General features: G+C 45.6%; 2 protein-coding genes across 4 annotated transcripts in view; both read left to right on the plus strand.

Moving 5' to 3' along the window:
- ABRACL (ABRA C-terminal like) overlaps window positions 1-4,150 on the plus strand; it is a 5,244-nt gene extending 1,094 nt beyond the window's left edge. Inside the window, exons 1-3 of one of the 3 annotated variants that reach the window (XM_014939554.1) lie at window positions 198-270; window positions 2,315-2,381; window positions 3,573-4,150. In XM_014939554.1, the coding sequence (XP_014795040.1) occupies window positions 2,321-2,381; window positions 3,573-3,757 (246 nt within the window). In that variant the 5' untranslated portion in view covers window positions 198-270; window positions 2,315-2,320 and the 3' untranslated portion in view covers window positions 3,758-4,150. Of the gene's footprint in view, window positions 1-197; window positions 271-584; window positions 1,378-2,314; window positions 2,382-3,572 lie in introns of those variants that run through there. The other 2 variants (XM_014939556.1, XM_014939555.1) reach the window with 2 other exon arrangements.
- A 6,080-nt stretch (window positions 4,151-10,230) lies between these two features.
- HECA (hdc homolog, cell cycle regulator) overlaps window positions 10,231-17,698 on the plus strand; it is a 47,478-nt gene continuing 40,010 nt past the window's right edge. The window contains exon 1 of the mRNA XM_014939548.1: window positions 10,231-10,322. Within this exon, the coding sequence (XP_014795034.1) occupies window positions 10,231-10,322 (92 nt within the window). The remainder of the gene's footprint in view (window positions 10,323-17,698) is intronic.

The raw sequence follows: 17,698 nt of genomic DNA on the forward strand, positions 1-17,698 counted from the left end.
GGAGAACGGCGCCCCCCTTCAACAGGGAACGCAGGCCCAGCGCTCGGCCTACGAGGCTGGGGGGGGCCCGCCATGGCGGGGAGAGAGCAGAGGCGCTGCCGCAGACCCCAAAATGGCCGCAGCGGGGCAGCGAGGAGCTCCGGGGCGGGACGAGGCGAGGCCCCGGCGGAGGGCGGGTTACCGCCGCCCGCCCCTCGCCCTGCCCCCGCGCTGCCTCAGGCGGCTCCCGCCGGCGGCGGCCCCTCGCGGCGAGAGCGGCGACGGCAGCGGGTGAGTGGCGGCGGCGGGGAGCGGGCCGGGGGTGCCGCGCTGAGGGGAGCCGGCCTACCCTCCGCTGCGAGGAGGGAGAGGCGCTGCCCGGGCAGCCGGGGATGGCTGCCCCTCCACCGGGCCGGGCCTGTTTCTGGGTGCGAAGGCGGCGGGGGGAGCCCTCCGGCCCGGGCGGGCCCCGGCGGAGCCCGGGGAGGTGGCGGTGTGGGGTGGTTCGGTGTGAGGGGGAACCGAGCGCTGCCTCCCACCCGACCTCCATCTTCTCGGGAGGGGTCGGTGCGGAGGATGCCTTCGTGCTCCGTAACCCTGAGGGGAATTTCCAGCTAAATAAAGTTTGGTTTTTCCGACCGCGTCCTGAAAAACCCCGCCGGCTGCCAGCAAGTGTGTTGGCATCAGGAACGCCGGAGTTTAATAGTTGGCCCGTCGAGTAGATGGCAATATAAAGTAAAATATTTAAGCGTGCTTAAAATAACCCGGAATCCCTTCTTCCTTAATCCTTAGGCAGCCACCGTTCTCTGATCTCAAAAGCCCCGCATAATAATGAAGTATTAAAAAAAAAATCCTATATCTTGCAATTTAAATTGGCTCTGTGTGTGTATGAGGGCAAAGAATTTTAAATTAAGGTGAATTTAAAGAGTTAAAGCGGAAAAACCTTTAAAGTTAAAAGGCCGTCTTTAAAGAGAAACTAATTATGCCATTGTAGTGAGCCGTATTAAAATTGGCAGCTTGACAAATTCTTAATGATGGCGTGAGCTCTTGGGTGGGTGGGTCATGCTTTCCCCCCTGCCTTGGAACAGCATGTTTAGTGCTCGCTTAAACAAAATCTGAAAGTTTGCAGCAATCATCCTAGAGGATGAGAACTCTGCAGCCCTGCCCTTTTTAGGCAGTTTTTCGTAGAGCCGGGACCGCGTCACCGCATCCTCTTGCCATGTCACCTGTTCATATCTGCTGTTTGAGCCATGCGTAAGGGACGGAGCCGTGGTTTGGATGGGGCTGATACTGAGCTTGCTCAGTTTTGCGTGTCAAAGAGACAGATTTTTGCAAGCGAAAAATTTTGGGAGCTGAAAATCAGACTCTGTTACAAAATGAGGTTTTTTTGCCTCCTGGGTAAGTCACGAGGGGTCAGGAGGTGGAACTGTGTCACTCTTACCTATTTTAACTCAATTAAAAATAAGTAAGGGGGGGAAACTTTTCTCTTGAGAAGAGTTTGTGATGCATCCAGATGTCAATTTTTTATCTGTGCAGAAATTGTAGTTTCTTGAGTGATAGGGTCTTGGTGCTCACTGAGTGCTTGGCTCCAGGACCTCTCTCTAACAGCTCCTGTTCCAGGCTGCATTGTATGCCCCGGTGGAAGCTGCTGCTTTGCTTTGTCTTTGGGGTCCAGTTTCTTGCCCCTTTTTTGCTTAAGGATTTCCACGTCTAAAGGTTTCATTGTGTCCGTGCTGCTTTTGCACTTTCTTGAGGCACTTGTGTAGTTTGTCCCTGGTTCAGCTCCTCTCTCAGTAGCGGGTGTGCAGTAGCTGGTGTCCTTTTGGACATGGTGCTCCTGGACCTGCTGTAACCAGCTGGGTAGGTGGTAAGCTGTGGTGTGGTTTAAAAAAACACAGATTATTGTATATTCCAGAAGGGAATTCGAAGGAAGATGTTCCGTTTTTATTGAGGGCATAGAGAGAAAGTTGCAAAGCCCCTGAAGAGCTGTGACGTTACCAGGATGGTCTGATTCTGTGGCAGCCTGAGTTTATTCTTTAAAACACACCTCCCACCCCTTTGGCCTCAGCCTTTCCACATTTTTGATATTTTAAGATTAGCTCCTTATATTTATGTTTAGAATGTACTTAGGTTGTAGCTTCTGTTCACTTCTCTCGAAAGTGGAGGTGTGGAGGCTCTTTATCCGTTCAAGACTGAAATCTCAGATTATCCTGTAGCCGTGTGTCTCCAGGCTACTGGGATTTACCCAAGTGCTGTGACATTCCTGATGAACTGAGAACAGCTCGGGATTTATGGCTCTCCTAATAACTTTGTCAAAATGTATTTTACTTTTTAGACCACAATGAATGTGGAACATGAAATCAACCTCTTAGTTGAGGAGATTCGGCGGTTGGGAACCAAAAGTAAGTATTGTAATATCTCTGATCGTACAGATGTAGTCATGTTACATGTATGTATATGACATACATATCATATGGATATAGTCATATCAACCTATGAACTTGGCAAATTTAATTAAATAGCCTCAGGTAACCTGGAAACTTGCAGATATCCTTGATGTTGGACTATGGTACTCCGTGTGTCCCATCCTTTAAAGTAGTTCTGTTACAAAGTTAAAACATTTAAGCCTTTGTAGGACAGAGGATGTAGACCTGAAATCTGGCTCCCATTAAAATCAACTGCAAATTTGTGGATGTGCTACCTGAGGGGGGATCTGATCAACACCTATAAATACTTAAAGGGGGGGTGTCAGGAGGATGGGGCCAGTCTTTTTTCAGTGGTGCCCAGGGACAGGACAAGAGGAAATGGGCACAAACTTGAACATAAGAAGTTCCATCTAAACACGAGGAGGAACTTCTTTGCTTTGAGGGTGGCAGAGCCCTGGAACAGGCTGCCCAGAGAGGCGGTGGAGTCTCCTTCTCTGGAGACATTCAAAACCCACCTGGACATGTTCCTGTGCAACCTGCTCTGGGTGGACCTGCTTTGGCAGGGGGTTGGACTAGATGGACTAGAGGTCCCTTCCAACTCCTACCATTCTGGGATTCTGTGCTCATATATTTCGGTTCTGATGCAATTTAGTTCAGTTCCATTCATTTTTCAAAGCCTAAATGGCTACGTATGTCTTGCATTTGGTATGACTGCATCTGCCTCTTAGGAATAAGAATTTAAAATTCTTGCTTTTTGTGAGAAATGAATTCGCATTGCACTTTTTTCAATGTGAACTTTAAATATTAATAGTAAAAAAAAAAAAGTATTTGGAAAAAAACCATAATATTTTAATGATTTAAAACTAATTTTTTCCTTAAGTTTTGAAGAGGTACAGTAGCCTGTGCTAGTCATTGGGTTTCAGGAAGTCATCAGTAAAAATAAACATAGTAGATGTTTGGTCCTTGTTATGAGTCTCTGGAAAAAAAGGGAAAGTCGTAACAGGCAGGAGTTTTGCCTACTGTTTGTCACCAGCATTCCTAATATGTTCCCTGATAAATTGGGAAATACCACGGGGTTTACTTTCAACGTTCTGCCTGCTTGTTACTGTGTTTCCCCAGTAATCTCCTGACTGAAAGAAAATCTGCACGTGTTTTCCTCTGATTTAGATGCTGATGGCCAAGTGAGCGTGAAATTCGGTGTGCTCTTTGCTGATGAGAAGTGTGCCAACCTCTTTGAAGCCCTGGTGGGAACTCTTAAGGCTGCAAAACGACGGAAAATTGTCACTTATCAAGGGGAGCTGCTTCTACAAGGCGTTCACGACAACGTCGAGATCATGCTGCTGCAGGACTGAGGCAGTGTTTCAGCTATGCATTAATGGAAAATTGTTTCAGACAGTGACTTGCAACCTCCTCTGAATAAGGCTGATCATTGGAAGGTGTTTGGATGTATTTTTACATCCAAGCATCCAATTTGTATCTTTATAGTCGAAAGGAAACTCTTCTATATCGGAAAACATTCCCTTTTGTAATTCTTCCTAAAATGGTACTGTATGTAAGGCAAAAGATGCCAGATCTTTCTCTTTTTTTTATTTTTAAATTTTTTTTAATTTTTAATCTCAGGTAATGCTCTCAAAAGCCTGGTGGTTATTTTCAACATATGAAGAAGAGGCCTGGTAATTTAATGTTTACAAATCAAAGTGTGCCATGAAAGTATGAAATAAAAGCACGTACTGAAATTTATGTAATTCTTATTGCTGTTGTTTCTCTTCTCATTTGCAGTCTGAAATGAAAGCCAACTGAACTCCTGTAAGGAGTTAAATAACTGTACAGAAAGCGTGACATGTGCCTCATTCATCTCTGGCAGCGTAATATTCTTTCATTTGTTGGTCCTCTAGACTTTTGAAGGAAGTGGGTGAGTGAGGAACTCCCCTGAATGCTTCCATGCAGTGGTAACCAGAAGGTGGTGTGATTATTTTCCTCGCAGAAATTATGCTTTCTCTAAATTGCTGCAGGCAGAAAGCGGGAGGGGAGGAAGAAAAGCCCTTTTGATTGTTTTCTAGCTTCCTGCTAATTCTTCTTAGCAGGTGAAAATGCTCCTTTGGGAGGGGAGGAAAAAAAAGCCCTTTTGATTGTTTTCTAGCTCGCTGATAATTCTTCTTAGCAGGTGAAAATGCTCCTTCCAGTCGGGAGAAAGAGCTGCTGCGTGGGGAAAGCAGCAGTGGGTAAGCAAGCTGCTCACTGCTCCGTGCTTCCACTCTGCAGCTCTTCAAGTTGCAGGGTGGGTGAATTTCTCTTTATTTGGCAGCCTTTTACAAGTACAAAATGCTTGCGAAGCGTCTCCTTATTTCCAGATACAGGAAATGCAGGCATGGTTGAGGAATCTCCAGGAAGCCCTGTGATTCCAGCTGCTGCCCCTTGTGTCTTTGCTCAGCGACAGGAAAGCGACTGAAATCCTGTGTGCAAACAGACCTGGGCTGGCCCCAGAATCTGGAGAAGCGAGGAAGTGATAACGCGGAGAAACTCGAGCTGTCTGGGTCCGAGCCAGCTGGAGCAGGATCTCGGCACAGCTTGTCACTCCAGTGTCACTCCAGTGCCACTCTTCTGCTCCCAGATCCGTGCTGACAAAGTGCCCCTGCGCTGGTGGAGAGAAGAGGGACTGAGACCCAGAGCCGTCTCAGTTTGGGGTGAGACCAGGCAGCTCCGCGTTACCAGATATAACCACAGTTGTTTTTCCCTCTGCCTCTATTTCGGTGAAGGCCTGAGTCATTGTCTGGGTTGGCAGGACAGCCCGAGCGTGCTGACGGATACACAGGGCTTTCTGGTTGGCTGAGATGTTTTGGTAGAGGAGGGCACCAGCCCGTCCCAGCCAGAATACAGTTCTCTGTGTGTGTGTTCTTGACAGCTCTTTAAGGACTGAGGGGGCCCCAGTCTTGAAAATTTAGTAAAACAAACAAATAAAAGCGCCAGTAAATGTAAGGCTCAATTCTGAGTTGGAGCTGAGACAGGACTGTGAGGAGACTTCTATTATCTCTCTCATTTTGGATTTATCTTCTTAACAATGCTAATAAATGTATTTGGGGAGAGACTCTTTATGAGAGAGTGTTGTGATAGGATGAGAACAGGTTTTAAGCTGAAAGAGGGGAGATTTTAGATGAGATATCAGGAAGAAATTATTTCCTGTGAGGGTGGTGAGACACTGGAAGAGGTTGCCCAGAGAAGCTGTGGCTGCCCCATCCCTGGAGGGGTTCAAGGCCAGGCTGGATGGGGCTTGGAGCAACCTGGTCTGGTGGGAGGTGTCCCTGCCCATGGCAGGGGGTTGGAACTGGATGATCTTTGAGGTCCCTTCCAACCCAAACCATTCTGTGATATTCAGGGCTTCTGGGAACACTGTGTAGAAGGAGACAGAGAAACCTGGCACTAAAACAAATCGGTAACAACCAGAGGTGAATATGACTCTGTACTGCCCAGAAGAGTTGAAAGCAGAAGAGGAACTGCCTCTGAAAGCAGAAGAGGAACAACATGAACAGGGCTATGTATCTAAGAACTTGCTTTCAGCTCAATGCTTAATGTGTCTACTGGCCCCAGAACCGCGTAGGCTTCTTCACTTCAGGTTACATGCAAGCACTGTTGATTTCATTTCTAATTATTATTTTTTTTTTTTTTGCAGAGAAAGTCAAATACTAGCATTGCTTCACATGCGTGGGACCACGCCTCTGTGAAGGAAGTAATTTCCACAGCAAATGGCCTAGACACTAGTTGTATTTCCTGAAGCACTTGACACAATAGCAGAAAACCTAACTATGGGGAAGGCACTACCTATTTTTGGAAATAGTAAGACAATCAGAAGTCCCCTGTGATGGGTTCATGACCTCACCAGCCATGGGTCTGAAGGAAGTTTGTAGGTCAATCACTAGGAGCACCAGTGATTCCAGAATAGCAAGTCATTCTCCTGGCTGCTGGGAAGTAGGAAGATACAGAGGTCTTTGACAACAGCATAAAAGAGTTGTGGGTAGGGCTGTTACCTGCCTGTGATAATGCTGAGAAATGAGTAAAAAAGTAGTTTAGTTAATTCGGTCTCCATCTACTTAAGATCCGAGAGCATGGTGGAACCTCAAAGAGAGGTTAGATGAACTCCAGGCAAATCTGGCTGGTACAATTTAAGATGTCAACACTGTGTGTCTTCAGCGGGGACTGTCAGAGCAGCTGATGGAGTGGAGCATACGTACTCATAGAATCATACAGTTGTCCAGGCTGGAAGGGACCTCCAAATGTCATCTAGTCCGACCCCCCCGCAGTCAGCAGGGACACCCCCAACTAGACCAGGTTGCCCAGGGCCTCGTCGAGCCTCTCCTTGAATATCTCCAGGGAAGGGGCCTCAACCACCTCCCTGGGCAACCTGTGCCAGTGCTCCACCACCCTCACAGTGAAGAACCCTCTCCTGATCTCCAGTCTAAATCTGTTCCCCTCCAGCTTGAAGCCATTGTCCCTCGTCCTGTCACTGCAGGCCTTTGTAAACAGGTTCTCCCCAGCCTTCCTGTAGGCTCCCTTCAGGTACTGGAAGGCTGCTATTAGGTCTCCCTGGAGCCTCCTCTTCTCCAGGCTGAACAACCCCAGCTCCCTCAGCCTGTCCTCGTAGCAGAGGGGCTCCAACCCCCTGATCATCCTTGTGGCCCTCCTCTGGACCCTCTCCATCAGGTCCATGTCCTTCTTATATTGAGGGCTCCAGACCTGCACACAATACTCCAGGTGAGGTCTCGCCGGAGCAGAGTAAAGTGGCAGAATCACCTCTCTGGACCTCAGGGGTTTCCGTGCAAAATCCAGTGACTGGAGAGAAACGTGCTTTTCAAGGTGGTTCTGACTAAGCTGTGAAGGTGCTGAGGTGCAGGTTTGTGTAACCTCTGGCAAAGGGTGGCAACGCCTTAAACTTTGCAGTTATTTCTCTTGTGAGCATAGGTTTTGCTGGGAATTTGAGCAAGGGAAGGGTTGAAATGTGTGCAAGATTATCTTCTCCTTTTCTATGCCTCTCTCGTGTTGGAATGAATATTGAAAATGCATGTTGTGGTTGAAAACGCATGTTGCTGTTGCTTGTTTCTCATCTCCCCTCCGAAGCTTTGCTGGAGGTGTTCTTTCTGCTTCCAGAGATTTCTCTTGGTGACAGCAATGTCACTTTCGCCGTTCATGTCTGTGTAAAGTTGGTTATCTTTACTTGGTTTCTTTCTCACAAAACAAAAAAAAAATCACTTGAAGGAAAAAACAAGAGTAAGAGGAGCAGGAAGTTCTTACATGCTGAAAACTGATTATATTACTGCTGATACTTAGCAGTTTTATTTAAAATAGTTGGATGTTTCAGAAATAGGCTGGGATTCTCTTCTACTCAGGCAGCACAAAGTGACACTTAAACATATTTAAACAGTTGCAGAGCCTTTGCTGAGATGAACCAGTGAATGCCACAGGACTGGCCTCATGGCTCCATATCAAAGCACCAACCATTAATGATATCTTCGTGTCACCTCCACCTAGTGTAAAAGAACAGTCGAGTAAGAGGAGCAGGAAGTTCTTACATGCTGAAAACTGATTATATTACTGCTGATACTTAGCAGTTTTATTTAAAATAGTTGGAGGTTTCAGAAATAGGCTGGGATTCTCTTCTACTCAGGCAGCACAAAGTGACACTTAAACATATTTAAACAGTTGCAGAGCCTTTGCTGAGATGAACCAGTGAATGCCACAGGACTGGCCTCATGGCTCCATATCAAAACACTAACCATCAATGATATCTTCCTGTCACCTCCACCTAGTGTAAAAGAACAGTCCTAAAGGATTGGTGTACACCCCGCAGCGTAATTCGTGTTTGATATTGCCTGAAATTCCTCTGTCTGATAATTGTATGGTGAGAATCATGGTTTCAAGGACTTAAAAAAAAAAAAAAGGGGGGGGGGGGTGGAAAACCCCAACATGCATTTCTTTTGGAAGGGGGCAAAATCAATAATTTTGCAAAATTCTTGTTCACATCCTTCTCGAACAAATATGGGACATTTGCACTGTAATGGATTTTTTTTGTGATGTTTAAGAAAGCTAGTAATTTCCAAGTCAGCCACAAAGGGCAGAACTAGGCATGAACAAAGCAACGTGAAGGAAAGTGAACCTCTAGAACAAAAAAATATACTGCAGAGTTCTGGCAGCTCTTTGGAACAGATGATCCAGATGGGTTAAAGAATATGAGTTTTATGACCCAGTGGTATATTTAAGCCTGAATACCTGTCAGGATGGAAATCGGTATGACATTGTTTTGCAACCCAAAAGATGTTGCTATACACCCAAATACTCTGTAGTTTGGTTTTTTTTCTTTTTTTCTTCTCCCCTACAGACCAGTCAATTTTTACTTTGGAAACTGTCCATTAAGGTTACGATGAAGACCCAAACTGTCCCCTTTGGTGCATTTGTTACTGGAGAAAAAGACAAGGACGAAAGAACTACTTATTGCTCTCCAGAACGCGTGGACAGGATCCAAGTCAAGACTGTTAATGTTACAAGTGACACTAAAAAAATACGATCTGCCTTTGCTCAAAGCTACAGCACCCATAACGACTTAGATCTAAGGATGTGATTTTCAAGGCAAAGACATCTTTAGCATTTTGATCTGAAATGGCATTCTCAAAGAAAATCCATAGCAGGTTGAAGAGTTGCTCCAGTGCAGTGACTCCAAGGAATCTGTTTCTAGGTACTCCTTTATTTAAAAAAAAAAAAAAAAAAAAAGAGAGGGAGTGGATTAGTTAAGTGATTGACAGTGTTTCTAGAAAGCGTCTTTAAGATCTAAACTGCTTAATGTGAGATGGTTCTAATGAAGTTTTCCTGAGGGTGGCAGTTGGTTTAGTTCTGCCACAGCGTTAGCCCCAGATGCCCTGCAGATGCCTATTTAAGCAGCTGGTGCTGGTCTCCTGGCAGGTATTTGGAATAAGGCACCAGAGGAAGCGTTACCTTGCAGTGTAGCCTGAATGTCATCACAAATTATGCTTATCCCCACCAGAGCACCTGAGCGGCTCGGGGAGGTTAAATACCAGGCTGGTACCTGGGGAGGGAGTAGTGTGAGCTATAACCAAGCTCCAGAGTCTTGTCAGATCAGATCCCCATCAAAATTCCTTTTGGAGAAATGCTTGGAGTCAGACCTGGGTGTTTTCGGGTACAGCCCAGCCCTTCCACAAATATAGCAGCGTTATGTCCATGACCTTGCTCCTTTTTGGAGCTTAATCCTGCACAACCAACTGCAAGCTGAGTGTCACTAAGAGTCTTAGGGCCACCTTGATGTCCTTAAAGCTGTTCTCCAGAGAGGACAATAGTAGTATATCCCGTATATTTGTATATGCATATTATGCAAATGTATTGATACAACATGCGCTCAAAACCTGGGTATTTTTTCCCAGTGGGGAAACACTCAGTAAATGATAATTATGTTTGAATGGGAATATAGTGAGCTGCATTTTCTGGTCTTTGCTCAGGCTGCTAAATGCCACGGGAGATCACACTAGAATAAACTGAGAGTTTGTATCTTGCAGAATTAGATCTTTTGTGAAGCTACTTTGGTGATAGAAGACATATTATTGCCAGGTCTTTATTAGTCTGGAGGCCACAGTCTGTAGATAATGTTCTGAAAAACTTCCTTTATAAAGTGGTATTTTGGAGCACAGTGTGATTTTCTTGGAAACCTGTTTTCAGCTTTCTTAGAAAAATAAAAAGACGTAAAGGCAATAGCAGTTGATGACGCTCACCACTGTTCAGCAGGAGTTCAACGCTATGTGGTGGTTGACACAGAAGTCAAGATCCAAAGATGGAGATAGATAATTGCACTATAGGTACCTTCGGAGGCATTCGAGTACCTAAACTCAAGCATGTGATGCATAACGTCTGCAAGGTGCTCAGGTAGCTCCAAGTCCACAGGTTTGACTGCAAAGCTTTGCTGGGGACTTAAACCATGGAAGCCTCCATGTATCCAGAGGCATTGCCACCTTGTCTGTGCTCAACACCAAAGCCTCTCTCCCTAACCTGTCTCTGTGTTGTGGAAAACAAGGCATGCTCTGTGTGCTTAATATCTTTATTGTATTTTACACTGGAGCAAGCCCAGCCAGATGGCCAGGGAGGGGGGAACTGCTGTGGTGGGACTTCTCAGAATTGTTTTCTTCTCTATAAATGTATTTGGCGGTTGATAGAACCATAGGATATCATCTCAAATTGGAAGGGATTCGTAAGTTCGAGGCACACGTCAGCTTGGTTCTCTCACAAATACTTTGCAGAGTGAGAAAAAGAATCATTGAATTGTAGAATTGTCTAGGTTGGAAGGGACCTTTAAGATCACCTAGTCCAACCATCAACTTAACTCTGATTAAAAAGACCATCACTAAACCATGTCACTAAGCACTATATCAACCTGTCTTTTAAATACCTCCAGGGATGGTGCCTCAACCACTTCCCTGGGCAGCCCATTCCAATCCTTAATAACCCTTTCAGTGTAAACATTTTTCCTAATATCCAACCCGAACCTCCCCTGGGACAACTTGAGGTCGTTTCCTCTTGTCCCATGGCCTGTGATTTGGGAGAAGAGACCGACCCCCCCTGGCTACACCCTCCTTTCAGGGAGTTGGGGAGAGCGAGAAGGTCTCCCCTCAGCCTCCTTTTCTCCAGGCTGAACACCCCTAGCTCCCTCATCCTCTCCTTACAAGACTTATTCCCCAGACCCCAGAGCTCCCAGTCGTGCCTGGGACCCGGCTCACACCCCAGAAGGGGTCTGGTTGTTGACATTACGTCTCGTCTTAAAAAAGTTTAACAATGAGTGTGCCCAAGTGGCCAAGAAAGCCAACAGCATCCTGGCCTGTATCAGGAACAGCGTGGCGAGTAGGGCCCAAGAGGTGATTGTCCCCCTGTACTGGGCACTGGTGAGGTCCCACCTCGAGTGCTGTGTCCATCTTTGGGCTCCCTACCATAAAAAAGACATTGAGGTGCTGGAGCGGGTCCAGAGAAGGGCAACAAAGATGTTGAGGGGTCTGGAGCACAAGTCTTATGAGGAGAGGCTGAGGGAGCTGGGGTTATTCAGCCTGGAGGAGGCTGAGGGGAGACCTTATTGCTCTCTACAACTCTCTGAAAGGAGGGTGTAGAGAGGTGGGGGTCGGTCTCTTTTCTCAAGTCACAGGCGACAGGACAAGAGGAAATGGCCTCAAGTTACGCCAGGGGAGGTTCAGGCTGGATATTAGGAAAAATTTTTTCACTGAAAGGGTTATCAGCCATTGGAATGGGCTGCCCAGGGAGGTGGTTGAGGCACCATCCCTGGAGGTGTTCAAAAGACAGGTTGATGTAGTGCTGGGAGGTATGGTTTAGTGATGGTGATGCTTCTTGTTTGTTGTGTGGCTGTCTATTTTTGTCAAAGTTAGGTTGATGGTTGGACAAGATGATCTTTAAGGTCCCTTCCAACCTAGAAGATTCTGTGTTTCTGTGATTCTGAGTGGTCCAGAAAACAAAAGGCAGGGGGATGTGAAAGGCAGCCCTTGCCCCCCTCGGTTGGTTGGTGGCCCCAGTGCTGGCAGGATGTGACAGTGGGTGGCAACTGGGGCTGGGGGGGACAACACACGACACACACTCCCAGGGCTTCTGCGGAAGGGAAAAACGAAACCCACGCACTTCAGCAGAAGCGAGAGGAAGTCAACGGCATAAACAGCCCAAAATAAGTGATACTGCAGATTTTTGCTTTATTGCAACCCTGCAAGCACATTTTTCGAATCGCTGTGCTGATAATCCCCCTTTTAAACAAACAAAAAAAAAAGAAGCATCACCCCAACTGCCTAGAAAAATCCATCCCTTGCAAACTGCACGTGTTGCTCTCAAGTCTTAACGACACTCTCTTTTAAATTTAAGAAACAAAACTAATCATCTTTGCATTATTAGTTACAGACGATGGCAATAAACTTGGCTGCTCGGTGATGTCTTGAGGGTAAAACGCAGACAGTTGGCATTTTGTCTATTTATAATCGGTTTTAAAATGGCAGTGCCATCCCTTCCCTCCCACTCTCCCTCTCCCACACACACTCAACATTTTATGAGTCAGGCTGCGAAAATATCGAGAGGCTGATGTAAAGATGAGGTTTAGGAAAGTTCTTTGGCAAAGAATGCTCGAGGTGCTTTTTCTTTGCCTCCCTTTTTTTTTTATTTTCTGGCTATGAATGGATCCTATTTCCAAGTCACTCCCTACGGTACAAGGGCAAGGTTTTTATTAAATCTCAAATCCAAGGGTATTGTATGGTTAAGGTGAGGCCACAAGAGGAATAATAATTTTTGCATCACCTTTCTAAGAACGCTCCTGTATTTCACAGCACCAATATTTTTGCAAATGTTTAGGAGCCAGTGGGGCACGTGTATGGCCTTGGCTGCAGAAGCAAGGGGGCAATTGGGGTAAAAATCAGAGGTCTCATCACTGGTGGCTCAGGCTGAAATGCCTGAATGAGCTCAAGATCCTGCTGGGTGCTCAGCCCCATCCTGCCCACCGTTGTAAGATGGGGCTCTGCTCCTGTTAGATTGCAAAATATCTCCATCTTTGCATAACAGGTAGACGAAATAACCCTTTGAGAGGTCTTAGCCCATAAATCCTAGAAAAAGCTCTTGTAAAGGCATCTGATCACAGAGCTTTCCAGGTGGCACCAGGGCTTTTTGGTGGAAACTCTCCAGGGTAAGTGTTGCTCTTTTGAATTTGTCCATGTGTGTTACATACCACTACCCTGGTCCTGACTGGAACACCTGCTTTACTGGTGTAATGCTGCAAATGATAGTATCATCTAAACTTAACAATTAGTAGCTTTCAAAATAATTTTTTTGTCAGAGTTTTTCTAGCACAAATACAGAAAAGAGTTGGAAAAAAAAAACATTTAAGGCATTGTTTTGCACCAGGGGTGATGGTGAGATGAGAGAGAGATGGTGCAGGGCTTTTTCTAGAGAAAGAAGAAACAACAAATCGCCCAAAACCAAATAGATTAATAAAATAGGCATTTTAATAAGAGAGAATAAAGAGAAGAACATAGATAGTGAGCAATTCTAAGGTCCCTTCAGACACCAGGCACTTTGCATTAGCACACCATCGAACAAGCCACAGTTGGACTTTTCCATGGCAGATCCCTCCAAGGAGATGTTCCTCCTTTGTGGTCCTTTGACCTATTAAATAATGTCCTTACAGAAAACAATGCTATTGCTAGGGGATGTTTGCAGGAGAACTTTTTGCTGCATTTGCCTGTGCAACCTGCTCTGGGTGGACCTGCTTTGGCAGGGGGGTTGGACTAGATGATCTCCGGAGGTCCCTTCCAACCCCATATCATTCTGTGATTCTGTGATTCTGTGACTTTCAGATAAAGGCAAGGCCAGGCAGGTGGCACAGCCCCTGGTACCAGGTGGGAGCTGCCTTCAGGCTCCTCTGCTGTAACGAGATCTATAACGAGGTGGCCCAGTTGTGTCAAGGGATGTGCCAGCCCAAGGCAGGCTGAGGGCCATGCTGGGCCTGCAGGGACAGCCACCGACTCCTCCATGCACAGCCATCTCCTGGTCAGGATCACTTACACAGATGCTTTCAAATCTTTCCGTTATTCCTTCTACCAAGCTGCTAAGCTGCTACTTGGCTCCCCTCCAATGTGAAGTCACAGAATCACAGAATCACAGAATGACATGGGGTTGGAAGGGACCTCTGGAGATCATCTAGTCCAACCTCCTGCCAAAGCAGGTCCACCTTAGAGCAGGTTGCACAGGAACGTGTCCAGGTGGGTTTTGAATGTCTCCAGAGAAGGAGACTCCACCACCTCCCAGTGGTAATGGGAAGAAAAATTGGAGAAGTACTTTTTATCGTTGTTTTCAAGTAGAGTAACTGGTCTTTCTTCTGAAAACTTGGGTTTTTCACGTGTTGGAGTGGAGCTTAAAAACTGTCCCAAGGGGAATTTTGCCAAATGCAGATTTTTGATTGTGGAAGAACTGTATCATATCACATAGAGTCAAGATATTAGTAGGTATCTAATCCTACTGAGTGTCGTGTCCTATTACTGTGCCTTCCTGTTCTTCCAAAGCCTTGGTCTTCTCTGTTTTTTCAAAGCTGCCAAGCACCATAATGTTGGCCCTTGAGCCACACGCTTCTTTTCCACCTTGTCGTGTCTAAACTGTAGCTTCACTGTCCGTGAGGCAGACCGAGGGAGCTGTGGTCCCGGGCAGGGAGGAAGTCTGTAGCAGCGGCACGGATGCGACTTCAGCTTTGTTTTGTAATATTCAGTTGCTTTATTCCAAAAGGCACGCTCTCTCTTGCAGTCTCCTGCTTTTGCTCTTTGCAGAAGTTGCATTTCCTGCACGGTGGAGCAAATGAAGCGAGGAGCCTCATTACTGCCCAGTCTTGCTTCTTTTTCTTATCGCTGATCTCACCATATGATGGGAACCCCATGGAAAAAAAAAAACAAAAACCAAAAGGAAGAACATTTAATTAAAGGTTATCTTTTATTGCACTTAAACAAGGAACTGAATTAAGGCTGCATGGAAGGTGATATTAATAGTTCTAGAGTGCTTAACCTAAAGGATATTATGGAAGTGCTGTATGGAAGAGCATATTCTGGGGTTGTTCAGCCTGGAGAAAAGGAGGCTGAGGGGAGACCTTCTCACTCTCTCCAACTCCCTCAAAGGAGGGTGTAGCCAGGGGGGGGTCGGTCTCTTCTCCCAAGTCACAGGTGATGGGACAAGAGGAAATGGCCTCAAGTTGCACCAGGGGAGGTTCAGATTGGATATTAGGAAAAATTTTTACACTGAAAGGGTTATGAAGCCTTGGAATGGGCTGCCAGGGAAGTGGTTGAGGCACCATCCCTGGAGGTGTTCAAAAGACAGGTTGACGTAGTGCTTAATGACATGGTTTAGTGGTGGTTTTTAATCAGAGTTAGGTTGATGGTTGGACTAGATGATCTTAAAGGTCCCTTCCAACCTAGACAGTTCTATGATTCTATGAAATATACGTGTCCATAAACATATCTCCATATCGATAAGCATATATACATAAAAGTCCTTTGTGAGGAAGGTGGAGAAGCACAGTCTCACTCTGGATCCATGTATGAGTTGTTCCCGGTAGCACACTCTGTCCTCCTCCTTCGGAAGGACTCAGGCTGGGTTATTTTGGCAGGATCTCGGCGGTGCAAATGCAGATGGCAGAAGGAGCCCAGCAACCTGAAAAATCCCATTTGTCATCGAAGCTGGAACGGAGGAGCTCCATGGAAGAGTGCTTGTCACCACTCCCCTCCAGACTTGCAAAGGCTTGCTACGAGGAAGAGGTGGCGACTGAGCTCCTCCAAAAAAGGTCAGGTATCTTTTGCAATAGCAAATATTAATCAAGATAAATATGTAACTCCTCATCACAACCTGCACATACAAGCCCAGTTTGCTCTCTCATACCTCGTATCCTCACTGCTGAACTAAGTCATGGCAAAAGGCAGGGGAACTTCCATCTAATTTGGTAGGATTAGAAATTTGATAAACTTAGAAATGTGTTTCGTTCTTTTCCCTCACTTTTAGAAGCGAGTATAATGTTTAAACGCATCCCATCTGATCCAGTGTCACTAATTACATCTCACTGAGCATCACCAATTGACAGCTGTTTGTTCCTAAGTCCTTTTTACAGCTTTCCTTTCTTAAAATTTCCTATCAGCGCAGTACTAGGTCTCAGACAGTGCAGGTCCAGCATAAATAATACATAAACTGGATGCAAGCTGTGTTTTCCCTGCAGTCCTCAAGTCCTGCCTGTGAGCAAGGTTAGAGGACAAGATGGTAAAGATGAGAAGGTTTTCCTGCCCTCCAGCTGACGTTGCTCACAAGAATAAAGCTACTGTGCTTCCATTCTTCTTCTACTGCCATTTGATGTAACTTGCACAATTTTGTGGGGGCCCTTCATTTTGCCTTTTTTTTTTTTTAATTATTTTTTCTGCTTATGGTAGCCTTGCAATCTCCTGGAAGCAAGAACGTTGTCTCTCCAGCTTCTTTCTCCTTGCAGAACAAAGCATTCGTTCACCGGGGCTTTGCACCTCACGAAGATGGCAAAACGATGTACAATTATTACTGGATCAGAAAAAAGGTGGTTTTATGCTCAGTTTGCACAACAGCAGGTGATTACGCCGAGTGCAAGCTGCTGCACAATTAGCCCTAGTGTTTCTAAATCTGTGCAGGGCTAGAAAAGGGGAGTTTGGCTGGAAGTTTTCCAGCAGAAAGCGTTATTTGATCCTGCAGCTTGTACTTTGATGTTTGTTGAATATGTCTCAATCAGAACTGTAGGAGCGGGCTCAGCAGACTCAGAGCGGTTTGAATCTTTCGAGATCACAGCTTTTTTCCATTTCCAAACCTGATGGTTTCACATCATCACATTCCACCGTAGCCGAAGTGATTTATGTGTCTTAACGGCGCTGCAAACGGCAGTCTTCTAACCTGGAACTCTCCCCTCAAGGTATTAATGCTCCCCGATGATTTCAAATCACTTCGCAGGCTGTAAAAAGGGCTATGTGATTAACACCCTTAAAAACTCCTTATGTTTGGCGAAGAGATTTACATTTAAAATCCTAGGCATATAGAAAGCCAGGCTGATACAAACCACAAGATGTATTATTTTGTACATTCGAATGTGGAAGGTATTTCCCAAGCTTTTTGCTCTATCATTTAGCTAAATGTGTCAGTCTGTAAAACTCCTCTCTGTGTCTTGCCTTCAGCAAGTTCTAGTGAAAAGGCCCAGAAAACTGGTGGGATTTTTTTTTTTTTTTGGCATAAAAGACAAACTCTGCCACTATTATATTATGCTTACCTAAACTTTATAACTGTCTCTATTTCTCACTATCCTTTCTACACTCCATTTTCTTCTCCACGGGCTGTACAGAATCACCTGTTCAGCACGGGGTGTTGTTTTTACAGCCCAGGGGGTAGGTCAGAGACCATACAAAGCAGATCCAAAGCTGCATTCAGGGATTAGAGTAAATCCGTTGGATTTCTTCCTCCTCCTCCCTTTCTATGATCTAGCAAAGTGGGGGGGCATGGAGTTCAGAGCATGTGGGGTTGGATCAGTGGGTGTTGGTGTGTTGGTTGGAAGCAGATGGACCTTTCACATTTGTTGCCAATGGATAGAAAGGTATTTGCACAGGTGGGGTAAGAAGTTCCAGTGTGGAAATTCTCCTGTTTTCCTCTTCTCTTCTCTTCTCTTCTCTTCTTTATCTTTCTCTCTCTTTCTTTCTTTCTTTCTTTCTTTCTTTCTTTCTTTCTTTCTTTCT

This window comes from Calidris pugnax, unplaced genomic scaffold (genome assembly GCF_001431845.1).
Source record: "Calidris pugnax isolate Ruff unplaced genomic scaffold, ASM143184v1 scaffold57, whole genome shotgun sequence".
NCBI classification, from domain to species: domain Eukaryota; kingdom Metazoa; phylum Chordata; class Aves; order Charadriiformes; family Scolopacidae; genus Calidris; species Calidris pugnax.